At 35.5% G+C, this 13,029-nt stretch overlaps 1 protein-coding gene across 2 annotated transcripts in view; it reads left to right on the plus strand.

The window, feature by feature from the left end:
- The first annotated feature begins 829 nt into the window (after positions 1-829).
- The window catches only part of LOC145668637 (adhesion G protein-coupled receptor E4-like), a 701,971-nt gene continuing 689,771 nt past the window's right edge, over positions 830-13,029 (plus strand). For both annotated transcript variants that reach the window (XM_081736682.1, XM_081736681.1), the window contains exon 1: positions 830-1,407. In XM_081736682.1, coding sequence (XP_081592808.1) covers positions 1,253-1,407 — 155 coding nt within the window. In that variant the 5' untranslated portion in view covers positions 830-1,252. The remainder of the gene's footprint in view (positions 1,408-13,029) is intronic.

The raw sequence follows: 13,029 nt of genomic DNA on the forward strand, positions 1-13,029 counted from the left end.
TTCGTCTGTTGATGTTGATTATGAGTTTTCGTCCCGTTCAGCAGCGAGGCTATATGAGACGCGGATCTAATGACTAACGTGGGATGCGAACCACATGAGCACCCTCCACGAATCGAACTCGGGTCTCCCACATCAAAGGCGAGTACTCTAACCGCTTAGCCACGAATGAGCTCCACAGTTTTGGTGTAGAAATAATCTTCGTTTGTAAATTTGATCTCAAGTGACGTCATAATGACAGAATAGCTACAATGATCTTGAAGAAGAAAACGACGATGATATTGGAAAGGTACGGAGCCAGAACATATTAATTCTAAAATACCTTTATGTATTAGATATAACTTAAGCAGTATGCTGTTTTACGCTAACAATAAAAATAAACTACATGAATGTTATTTATATAGCAATGACAAAAGAACTTTGATCGTTTATATATGTAATTTTGATGTGAAGTCTATAATTTACAGCCAGCTGCATCCGTCACTTATGAATTGCCATAGGTGGACTCATAGTAAATTGTTATTAACGAGGTAGACGAAACACGCTCTTGAAAAATAATAAAGGTTTAAAAAAATCGATCTCTTTTTTAATTTTTTTTTTATCTTTCTATCAATGTCACCCAGCCATCCACTTCAATACCCAACAGTGGACATATACACACATATAAAAGATAGGAAGAGGATCCCAAGGATAGAGATGGGGGAGTAGAGGGGGGGAAATTTTTTTACTGGTAGACGCAGAATATCGATGCTAGGGCGCCGGTCCAACTTATGAAAAGGGGGTGGTATTCGCGATGGAACGCGCGTGGGATCGATTGTCAGGAACGACACAACGCTCACACGTGGTTTTCAGTGCTCGGGAGAATCTGGTCGAGACCACACGTCTGTCACAGTATTTCCTATATGACACGCACTTAAGACAAACAAAAAAATAATATAAATTCTAGTTGTACTGTTCGCATTTTAAAGCTACGTATTTAATTATAAGTAACGCTATTATTATTGTAAAAGAAACATATCGTAGGAAAAAAAACCTGTGTTATCGTCAACAAATTCAAAATAAGAATGGAGAATTATTCAAATAAAATGTATAATTTGAACTTCATCGTAATGTGGAAAAGTAATTTTTAGCAACGTTTGTAAAAACATCCTCACTTCATTTACATAGAAAAAAAAAGAAAGTGTTTTCTAATTACCCTCTCACTCATTTGTGAATATTGTTATTTTGCCATTTCTGTGTAATCTTTTTCGTCAACATGGATAACTATATCACGGCAAAAGTACATGGTTTCCCGAACATTACCCGGGCAATGTCCGAAGAACTTACCCAAGAAGGTGTCCTCTCTTTGATCGTTGTACTAGGCAGTAGTTTGTCCCTCGTCGGACTTGTGTTTGCCTTTATCACATACAGGTAAGTGAGTGTTCTTATGTTTTTTTTTAAATTCCTATGTTTATTTTCATAACGTTACATACCATCTTATATAGTGTATATGTATGTTTATATATATATATATATATATATATATATATATATATATATATATATATATATATATATATATATATATCGAAAGTCGAATATCATTTAGCTTTGTGTTTATTTGAGGTTAGTATATAATGTAACTATCTATCAATCAACAAGGAAAGCGAATGGGTAGTGAATGGCGGAAATAATTATCCAATAGTGTAAGCTCCGGACTTGCCGCCAAACAGTTTTAATTGTTCATGGAGTATTTCGCATCGCCATGTACGGTAGCCAGGTGGTTATTGTGCTGTATTTGATGCGTGTCGCATTGGGTTCAATCCGCAGTAATCGTCTAAAATTTTCTGTGTTGGATGACTAGAATGGTCAGGTTCATAGCTAGAGGTTAGCCCGGAGAGGTCCTTTGCTACCATTTGCAGCTCCTCTGAAATATTCTCTTGCCTGCTGAACACTTGCCAATACCCAAACAAAGATATAATACATTGTCCAATTACAATAACAATCGTTTTAGATCGGTACCAGTGGCATGGTCGTGTAATTAGGCTCTTTTGGAGGTGTTGTAGCATGAGGAACAGTTTATAATTACTCTAGGGTTGATGAGTGAACTAAACCGGACTCAAACCCCAATCTTTGCTTGGATCTAACGTTAATAGTAGGGGAGACCGGAGTACTCACGAACACTTAAGCTTTGATCATAAATAACTCTTTTGATTTTAGAGATAAAATAAAGATTTCTTGGGTATAGAAAACTTGGAGATTTTCCTGTTTACTAAAGTGCGGAGGAAAGTCAAAAGTAACATCTCTCAATAAATCAGTGAGATATTTTAAAAATGCACCTACGTTCGGGATTGCCCCAGTTGTCGGGGTAATCCCGAACATATAGATTACTTTAAACTTTCCTTTACGAAACAAGCGAAATACATTTAAAATATACCGTAATTTTGTATTTAAATCTTTAATAGGAAGTATAATTACAAACATAACTCAAGTTAATGAGAAACATCTTTGAAACTATTACAATCTTTGAAACACCTCATCATCTTTGAAACTATTACAAACGAAAACCAATAGGTAATAGGCTAAACAAGAAGTACTCTTATGAAACAAATTCAGAAATTACTGTGCATTCAGTAAAATATTCATTAAAATGAAAACATTATTTGGAAATCACAGACATACGCATTAATATTTTGCTCCCAAGGACAGTATTCTTTATCAGTTAAATGTTCAAATGCGGTTAATAGGCTGAACAGAATTGGCTAACTGCTACTGGACACTAGTAGGCTAAATAAATTTGTAAAACACTCTGTGAATCATATACAGAAAAGAATTACAGCCTAGGATGAAGGATCAGATGTCTAAAATATGGTTACTGACTATAGAATAATGAAGTAGGCTACTAAGGGACTAAAATAATAAATATAGCAAACTATTCTAATTAATAAATCCAATAACGCTTATTACGAAGACATGGCACATTTCCGAAACCAATTTCACTAACTTATTACTTACTTTTCACATCATGGGCCACTCCCAAACACTCCGGTTAATGGCAAACATTCTGTCCAGCATTTCCCCATGAGACGCCATTTATTGTTAAAGTTGAAACTAATTGTTGACTGCTTACACGCTGGTAATATTACAAAGAACTAATGCTCAAATATAGGGGAATATATAACCTTATCTGTAACAATATAGATAGGGTAAGAGCCAGCATACCTTGCCCAGACTGCTGAATCAACGTTGTAAGTGAAACGACAAAAACAGAAAAACGTCTTCTTCTTGACAATCCATTCGACTGACTCTCACCAAATTTACGCTGCAGTTTTATAGATCTCTTCGCTAACATGCAACAAACTTGTCTGTTTTCTAACGAGCTTCCTTGGACGTAAACTTGGGTGTTGGGTTTTACCCCAGTGTTCGCGAATACCCCGATTTCCCCTATTTCTTTTCTTCATATCCTCGGTGTTCCATAAAAATGAAAAATAGAACAAAAACTCAACAAACAATTTAGACTAATTTTCAAATAATAGTGTCAACCAGTATTGTTTACGAACACCAATTACTTTTAGGGAATAGTAATGTAATATTCAACGATTGTAAAATGTACAGAAATTATAAAAACCCTAGCGGTATTGCCAAAAAAAATCAAATACAGTATTTCGTCTTTACAAATGGTTCCCAGAACATGTTCTGCCTTATTTAGAAATCACTAGATGATTTATATTTGAAGGGGGAAGTAATGTCATTAATTACTCCGTGCCCACACATAATTCCTATGAGAAAATGTCAAATATTTTACGCGGGATACCGGAAAGTACTTATACGTTTTCCAGCACGGGAATAATACTTGTATTATTTAAATTCACTGCAAGTATTACCTCAATAATAGAAATTACAGTAGTTCTTTCTTGAAGGGGTATAATCTCGTCTTGAAACTACATTAGAAATAAACTACTTTTTGAATTACCCCATCTGTTGATGAAGTATGATTGATAGTTTAGCATACTGTATTTTTTTAAATCATTTATTCAGAAATTTCAGAAGTATTCCCTTTGTAGCATAATATTTATATAGAACCCATGATATCGTAAAAATATGCCATTGTTCTTGATTAAAGAATGCAGAGATTTAACCAAGGAATGAGAAGAATAATAACTATCTAACTCTATGGCCTATGGAACCCGGAGAATGCCGCGTTCACAAAAGCTCTCCACTGACCTCTATCATTATCCAATTGGACTCCGTTTCTACTTTGAATTCCTATTTCTGTAAGATCCATCTTATATTGTCCTGCCATCTGTGACTAGGTCTTCCTAATGATCGTTTTCCGATTAGTCTTACAGTTAAGACTTTGAAAACGTTTCTACTTTCTTCCATCCTGACTATATGGCCTACCTACCTTGACTTGATGACCCTAACAATGTTTGGTAAGCCGTATAAATTATGTAGTTCTTCGTTATGAAGTTTCCGACATTCTCCATTCCAGTTCCTTTTGGGTCCGAATATTCGTTTCAGGATCTTATTTTCAAATACTTTTAGTCTACGTTCTTCTCGCAGAGTAAGCGACCATGTTTTGCAACCATACAGAACAACATCAATGATTATCGTTTTATATATTTTAGACTTCAAATTTTTCAACAGAATTCGCGACGACAAAAGATTTTGAACTGAATAATAACACGAATTCCCATCTTTTAGTCGGCATTTAATTTGTTCATGAATATGATTTTCGTCTGGTAATACTGATCGTAGAAGATTTCTAACACTACATTTATTTTCCTGAGGACAGAGAGGATCCAAATATTTTGTGTACATTTTATTCTTCCCATGCAAAAAAAAAAAAAAAAAATTCAGTTACTTTATTTATCATAAGTATTATAGAAATATATATTACTATTAGTGCTCTCAAACGGGTCGGGTCGGGTCGGGTCAGCTCGGGTCGGGTCAGTCGGGTCAGTTCACTTTGGTCAACTGAGTTTAGGTTGAGCTTAAACTCGGCTGGAGTCGAAAGCTGCTGTTTTTCACTAGCTGCCTAATTAAAGTAGCAATTTTCAATTGATTTTATAGAAGCCATAAATCTATTTTGAACACTTGCAGCTAGTGTTTTTATGGTAAATGCTTATTTTTGTACTTGTGTGTACTTTAATTTTTAAATGTGCAAGATTGATTTTACCAATCGACTGTAATATTAATATCTACGCCAATATGGAGTCTGGATTTAGAACAAAACTAGAAGTTGTTTAAGCAAGGCCAAAAGAAAGATTGGATATGGACGACCAAGCCCAAGCAGGGCCGCGGTAGCTCAGTGGTAGAGAATTCATCTCTGGTGCATGGTGTCCATGGTTCGATCCAAGCTTGTGCTAAGTGGCTTTGTGGTGGAGAAACGCGGTGTAGTGGGTTTTCTCGAGGTTCTCCTGTTTCCTCCCACTTTCTTCATTCCACCATTGCATTCATTTCTCATGGTCACATATCCCTTAGCCTCGGTGCAGAATCGAGGGGCCTTAAACTGAATATTTCATTTTATTTCACCAAGCCCAAGAATATCGATAGAAGAATAAGATAAAGATTGGATATGCAAGACGAAGTGCATAGTAATCTTGCTCTTGGCCTTGTTTTGGTGATGAGCAGCGATGAGCATATTTTGTTGCTTTCCGTATAGTATGAAAGACCATAATGTAAATCACACTTGGTCTTCATTTGTACCGATGAGGCGAGCATTCTTGGCTCTTGTATAGCATGAAAGACCACCAAGACTACGAAATGCAGGACCAAGACTTGACTGTGCAAGACAAAGAATAAGACGCAGTATTGATGACCAAGACCCAGGATGCGAATTGTTTGAATTTCATTTGTTGAGCTGAAAGTGATGAAATAAAATTAGTACTTTATAATTAATTATCATACTGTATTTTTAAATTTTAAATTAGAAAATTCAAATTATGTATGTTCTTACTTGCAACTATATATACTGTAAAATACGTTTTAATTACCGAGAAAGAAAAATCAAAGTGGCGCGGGTCCCGGAATCATAAGAACCTATTTTGGAATGAAAGTTGAAGGGTTGGAAAAAATCACAGGTGAAAAAATCCCGGAATCATTGTAGTTAAACGACCGCCAAGAAACTCTCGCTACTGCCTTCCGAGAAGACCCCCTGCCGTCCGAGCAGGTGAGAACACTGACCTTGAATAACAATTTCGTCACATAGAACTAAAGCAAGAAAAAAATAAATTTCTCCTACGTCGGACACTGGTATCAGTTATAAAAAGAAATAACCAAACCTCAAAAGTGCCAAATATTCATTAAGATGCATATACAAATCCCCCGCTTTATCTAGCTAGTGGTTAACGTGTAAGACTTCGGTACACGTGGTCCGGGTTTAATTCCCAATGGGAGTGCATTTTGGCGTTCACCCAGTATCGTGACCATTGTGCTCTCAAACGGGTCGGGTTACGGATCGGGTCGGGTCGGGTTGCCGGGTCAGGCTACTCGGGTCGGGTTGTCGGGTCTTGTCAGTCGGGTCAGCTCGGGTCGGGTCAATCGGGTCAGCTCGCGTCGGGTTGTCGGGTCGGGTTGTCGGGTAAGGTCAATCGGATCGGATCACGGGTCGGGTCACTCGGATCGGCGGGTCAGTCAATTCGGGTCACGGGTCGGTCTTCAACCCGACCCGACCCAACCCGTTGAGAGCACTAATTACTATCTTATTAGCATGGTTATGTAGTTCCACATTTTATTCATATGTATTTTAATGCATGTATCTATGTATCCATCCTAAAATGAAGATTTTTATTTATAAATTTCTAGATATTTTTGTAAATTAACAGTTCAAATCATGTCCTATAGTACCTAGGTATAGACATGCCACATTGTCTTGATACTTAGTCTTCCTTTCCAAGCGCTGCTATCGGCTGAAGGAATTCCACTCTCCTTCTTCATTCGTACAGCAATGTTGCCGCACTTCGGAACGCGAATCTTGCAGTCAGTACAGAACGTGCGAATTCTATACGATAGTTTCCTGTTTTTAAATCTGGCAATAGCGTAGACGACTGCAAGGTCCTCTCGCTCAGCAACAGCTCAACCCTTATTGGCTCAACGCGTGGGTGTGTCGAGGGTGTGAGCTTTAGTTCGCATTTTTGCCACGGCTCAAGACATATTGGCAGCATAATAGTCCAATTTAAGGATCATTATATCTGTGATTTCATTTGCAAAGGGAGAAAACTGTGTCGTATAATTCTCATAAATATTAATATACAGTAAGATGCGTATATATTTTAAATGACATTTTATGAGTGGGTATAAGCTTAAATAATATTACAAAATTTTACTACGACAACTAACAGAAATAACGAAGTACCATGGATTTCTATTTGTTTGACTTCTAAATTAACTGTGTTAAACGGGTTACTTAAGTAGGCCTACATTCTTATATATATATATATCGCCTTTGAAATTGTTTCACTAACAATTAGCGAGGACTAGTATACATTCCGTTCCTAAATCGGCTCAATTTCTTTGTTATTTGGGTTCAACTTATATCGAAAGGAATATAATTATAGAAATTATTGTCATTGAATCTCGTACCCTTCAAGATACAAACATTCCAACCAGCCTAAAACCTTATTACCACTCCTCAAATAAACCGTAGAGAAATCCATCTATCATCTAGATCAGTGATTCCCAACCGATGTCACAGTCCACTGGTGTGTCACAGTCCCCTAAGGTGTGTCGCGAAATTTAAAGACTTTAATATAATTAGTTAAAATCGATACAGACTCTACCAGTCAACACCTCCAACGGTAGCAATAATGCTCAGTGCTATATAGTGTCATTATAAAAACTAATTCTTATAATCAATCTTTCAATATAATCAATTCTTTCAATCTTATAATAGACTAGCCTTTGGCTAGCTGAGGGCTCCGTCCCCAGACCCCCGCGTTTGCTCGGCCTACGGCCTCGACTCTCTAATGTTTCAACCTTCGCATTAAGAGTAAATTTCTTGCATTTGCTCTTAACATTTAATGAATTAGGCTCAGCTGGGGGCTTCGCCCCTTTACTCACGCGTTTACTCCGCCTACGGCTTCGCACCTTTTAAACCACAATTCTACCAAGTTTCAAGTTTCTTTTCATATTTCAACTAGCTATAAGATAATATTAGGTATCCAAAGAAAACGCATATTTAAATAAGAGAAATTTTCATCCTCCTTTAGGCCCCTTAAAAACTAACGATATTCAGATTTGGCAATATCAGTACTCCTTCATTTTATGTCAGTTCATGTAGTTTTATATATAGTTAAGACTACATGAACCAGCTTGGGGTTCCGCCCCCAGACCCTAGCATTTGCTCGGCCTATGATCTCTCATCACTTGCGTATCAACCTTTGCATCAACAGTGAATTTCGTATATTTGCTCTCCATATTTCCTGAATTTGCCCAGCTGGAGGCTTCGTCCCCATTCCCCCGCCTTTCCTTGGCCTACGGCCTCGCACATCTTAAACCCATCATTCTACCGAATTTCAAGTTTCTTTTCATATTTCAACTATCTAAAAGATAAGATTTTGCATCCCACGGAAACACCTATTTAAATAACATGCCTATTTCTTCATCCCTCTTTAGATCCCTTAGAAAGTAAATATTTATTTTTGACAATGTTCCTGTAGGTTAGTCTTGGAAGGCTACAATCATGCCAAATTTCATCATTCTAATCCTGCCTGAAATGCTTAAACATTTTGGGGTGTAGAAGACGTCCCATATAAATAACATGGGAAAGATTTTTCAGTTCCCCATAAAACCAGTTTAGAGTTGAAAATTTTTATTTTTACTGATTTACTTAGGTAATGCTAACGAAAACGTACAAGCTAACTGAATTTCAAGTTTTTATTCTAATTCCAAGTACCTAAAATATGAGATTTTAAGTCCAAGAAATTAAATGAACCCATTTAAATGACTTGGGGGAAATTCTTCATCCTCCCTTTAGATACCATCAAAATTAAAAATTAAATTAAATGCAATTTTCCTGTTTGTTAGTCCCGGAAAGCTACAATTGTGCTAAATTTCAACGTTCCACGTAGTGATGTGAGGTGGAAAATTTTCCGCTATATTTTTCCAGAAAATTTTCCGTTCTAAAAAATATCCGTAATCAAGTAACAATTCCTCAGCAATCATAAAATTGGCTGAATTCATGTATAGAAAGTTAAAAAGTGAAAGATCATTTAAAGTATCTGAAAGTTTTCATGGCTCAAGTTAAACAAGTACGTAGGAACAAGTTAAACAATTTTTCATGAATCGAAATATCTTCTGTCTTATATGGAAAAATTGAAGAACTTTTTCTGAGTCGGAAATTTTCATCATTTTGAAGCAAACAGTAAAACAACTTTTGTAAATCGGAAAGTTTTATTGCTGTGTAGAAACAAGTGAAAGGAATTTTCTTGAATCGGGAAATTTTCATCACGATGTAGAAGCAAATGAAAAAACTTTTCATAATCCGGACAATTTTGGATATTATGTATAGTGATGTTTGCTGGACAATTTTCCACTATATTTAACTGCACATAAAGCTACAAAATTGAATTTCTCTAGAGGAAAGTTAGTCAGCAACAAATTATAATTTTCCAATTAGCTTTCGGGAACCCTAATTTTTGAATAAATTAATTTTTGAAAAACAACCCCATCATGTAGTATGAGTCATTTCTCGAGGAAACGTGTGAATGAGTTTTGTTTCGGACAATTTTGTCAAAAATGACTAAGGCGATAATATTCATATGCTACTCATTTGTGCGGAAAAATGTGCAAGGGGTAGTTTATTCTTAAGAGTGGTTTTTTTGCACGATTTTCTCAAAAATGATTCATGGGATTTTCTTCAGAGTTCATAAATAAATATTTCACGATTAACCTGACAATAGGGTCCTGATAATCATTTGTCGTGCAAAAGAAAATGTACAAGGGGTTATTTGTTCTTTGCAGTGAATATTTCGGACGATTTTGTCAAAAAGAACTCAGGTGATTTTGCTCATACTTGATAAATAAATATTTCACTAATAATATGGCAATACGGAATAATCCACTTGTCCTGAAAAATGTATGATGGTAGTTTAATCTTGGGGGTGATTTTTTCGGACGACTTTCTCAAAAACGACTTGTAAGACAATTTTCTTCATATTTCATAAATAAATATTTCATTAATATTCTGGCAGTATTGCTTAACTCATTTGTCCTGAAAAAAATATGTAATTTATTCTTGGGATGAATTTCTTTTTAGACTACTTTATCAAAAGACCTCTCGCAATTCTGTTCATATTCATAAATAAATATTGAGTTATTATTCTTATAATGTTGTCTAAATTACTTTCATAAGAATATCTACATAAGGTAGTTTGCTTCTGGGGTGTTTTTCTTTTTTCTTTCTTTTCCTTTTCTTTCTTTTCTTTTTCTTTCTTTTTTTGTTTACAATTTTGAGATCTAAGCTGCATCACTTAAGACCTAGTTATAAATTACAGGAATTAAAACAAAAAATTAAATGAATTGAGACTATACTTCATCAAAATATTTTACATAAACTCTGTGAATTGAGTTGATTTTGAGTTTAACGTCTCTTTCAGCAGCGAGGTTATATGAGACGTAGACCTAGTTATTATTAACATGGAATCCGAACTCGGGTTTCCTACGCCAAAGGCGCGTACGCTAACCGCTTATCCACGAAGGAGCTCATTAACTCTATGAGTATAGAAATAAATTATCTTCTTCATCTTGGGTATAAAAAAAATAGATTGAAGACAGAATCAGTTAATTTGCAAGAACAAAATCTAATCTTAATAAAGTAATTGCTCTACTAGAAGCTGTTGATTCTAAATACTTATTAACAAGAGGATATGGCATTCTCTCTCATTAAAAATCGATCTGTTACTATCACTACAAAGGAAGTAATTCCTAACCAACAAGTCCACCTAATGCTACAAGATGGACAATTAGGTTTAACTATACATAACTTATCCTTAAATCTTTATGAAAGATGCTTCATTTGAAAGTTCCTATTTGCATTTGGAAGACATTTTAGAATAGATAAATTCTAGAAAGATTTCCTTAGAAGTGTCCTTAGCTCTTTATAAAAGAAGCTGATAGTTTAATCAGCCTTTCTAATGAGAAGTTTAAAAAAGCACAGTAAGAAGTAAAGATATTAATAAGTTAAACAGTTTAGTGATAGATCCAGAGGGAAAACCAAAAATGGCTTCTTTTTAACTCGTTAGTAAACATCTCTCATGAGCTATTTCCTGTTGAGCCAGATCTCTTCCCCTGAAGAAATTAAATATTTTTTGTTTAGAATCTCCAAAAGTATTTGCCACAGAAATGAGACAAGGTATCATTGAAGTAATGGCTGTTAATGGTGGACATCTGACATCTAATCTAGAAATTGTTGAACTCGTGCTTGCTCTACATCGTGTGGTTGATTTACCTAGTGATAAATTGGTTTTTGATGTACGTATATCAATAATTCTGCCCTCACAAAATTTTAAAAGGGCACTACCATAGATTTGATCAAGTAGGTAAGTTTAAAGGATTATGCGGCTAAACACGATCACTTCTATGTAGGTTATGTAGACACTGCTCTATCTCTTGGTTTAGGTATTGCAAAAATTCGCGATGCAAATAAGCTCAAACAGCACGTTCTTCCTATAATAGGCAATGTTACTCTTATCTATTGTCTTACATTAAGCGCTTTTAATAATACACATAGAGATTTAAGAGATTTCATCATAGTTTTAAATGATGATGAAATTGTCGGTTTCTGAGCACGTAGAAGTAATGAAGTATATTTTAAGCAGGTTTTTTTTAAAGCGACCTCGTTCTAATAAGATCTATCATGAATCAGAATCTTCCCTACCGAAAGTGCCTGATTTAGGCACGCAAGCTGCCAAACAAAAACATGAGCTTAAAGAGTCTTTAAGAAACCTCTTCACCACAGCCCCCCCTTTTTTTTTTTTGGAAGTGTTTCATCTTGATTATGTAGGTTCTGTCGCTGGACATGATGTTAACAAAATCATCTCGATCCTTGAGGCTCTTAGAAATAATCCATCCCATTTTATTGCACACATTAACCGTAAAAAGATCAAGGCATGCAAACCGCTACTTTGAATCCTGTTTATTAGTGTGGGTGTAAGCCCTTCGATAAAGAGGCTGAAAAGTTTTCAACTACACCCTCTCAAGTAAGTTTTCGTAAGTGTTTGCAAAACACATCCTCGAAATGGCTAAAAACGACCCAAGTTTAAGAGCAGTAACTCCTATGCCAGCAGGGTCTTGTTTACAAGAATTCATGAAAACCTTCCCAGGAAGATGTGTGGATGTGGGTGTTGGAGGATATGCTGTTACTCTTTGTGAGGTGATAGTTTATGGGGAAAAATGAGTTGTTTGTTCCATTCATGCATCTTTGTTTTACAAAGAGCTTTTGATAGCCTGTTTCAAGATGTTCTTTTCTCCGAGAACAAGTTTATAATCTAGGTACTTTACCATAATTAAAATACCTAAAGGAACTTAACTTTGTTAATGAATTACTTGTATTACTTGACCTATAATAGAAGAGGAGGATAGTAGTATAGAACAACAGGATTTAAAGCCTCTTTTTAAATGCCTAGTTCATCAATTTCTTCTTCTAATAAAAACGTGTGCTTGATCTACATCATTGTCTTGAAAAAAAAATTAATTACGATGTTCTTTTAATACAGGAGGAATCATATCTATTACACTTATGCTTGATTGATAAGGCTTATTAATACATTCTGCTTTAATTGCTTTATCTTACATCCACTAATTGCAAGACCAAAAGCTCTTTGGGTTTTTAGGATGGTTAAAAGAAGGTTTGTTAAAAGCAATGACCATGGAAGTTCTTGGCACACGGGAAATTTTCTACTCCCCCCCCCCTAAAGTAGCAGTTGCTTGTAAAGGAATAGAAGTTAGACAACCTTCAACCGATGCCTCTGTAACACACACACACAAATATATATATATATATATATATATTCAGGGCGGACCATTTATCTTGATACGCCCTTATAACTTTTA

This window comes from Thermobia domestica, chromosome 13 (assembly GCF_964235325.1).
Source record: "Thermobia domestica chromosome 13, izTheDome1.hap1.1, whole genome shotgun sequence".
NCBI classification, from domain to species: Eukaryota; Metazoa; Arthropoda; class Insecta; order Zygentoma; family Lepismatidae; genus Thermobia; species Thermobia domestica.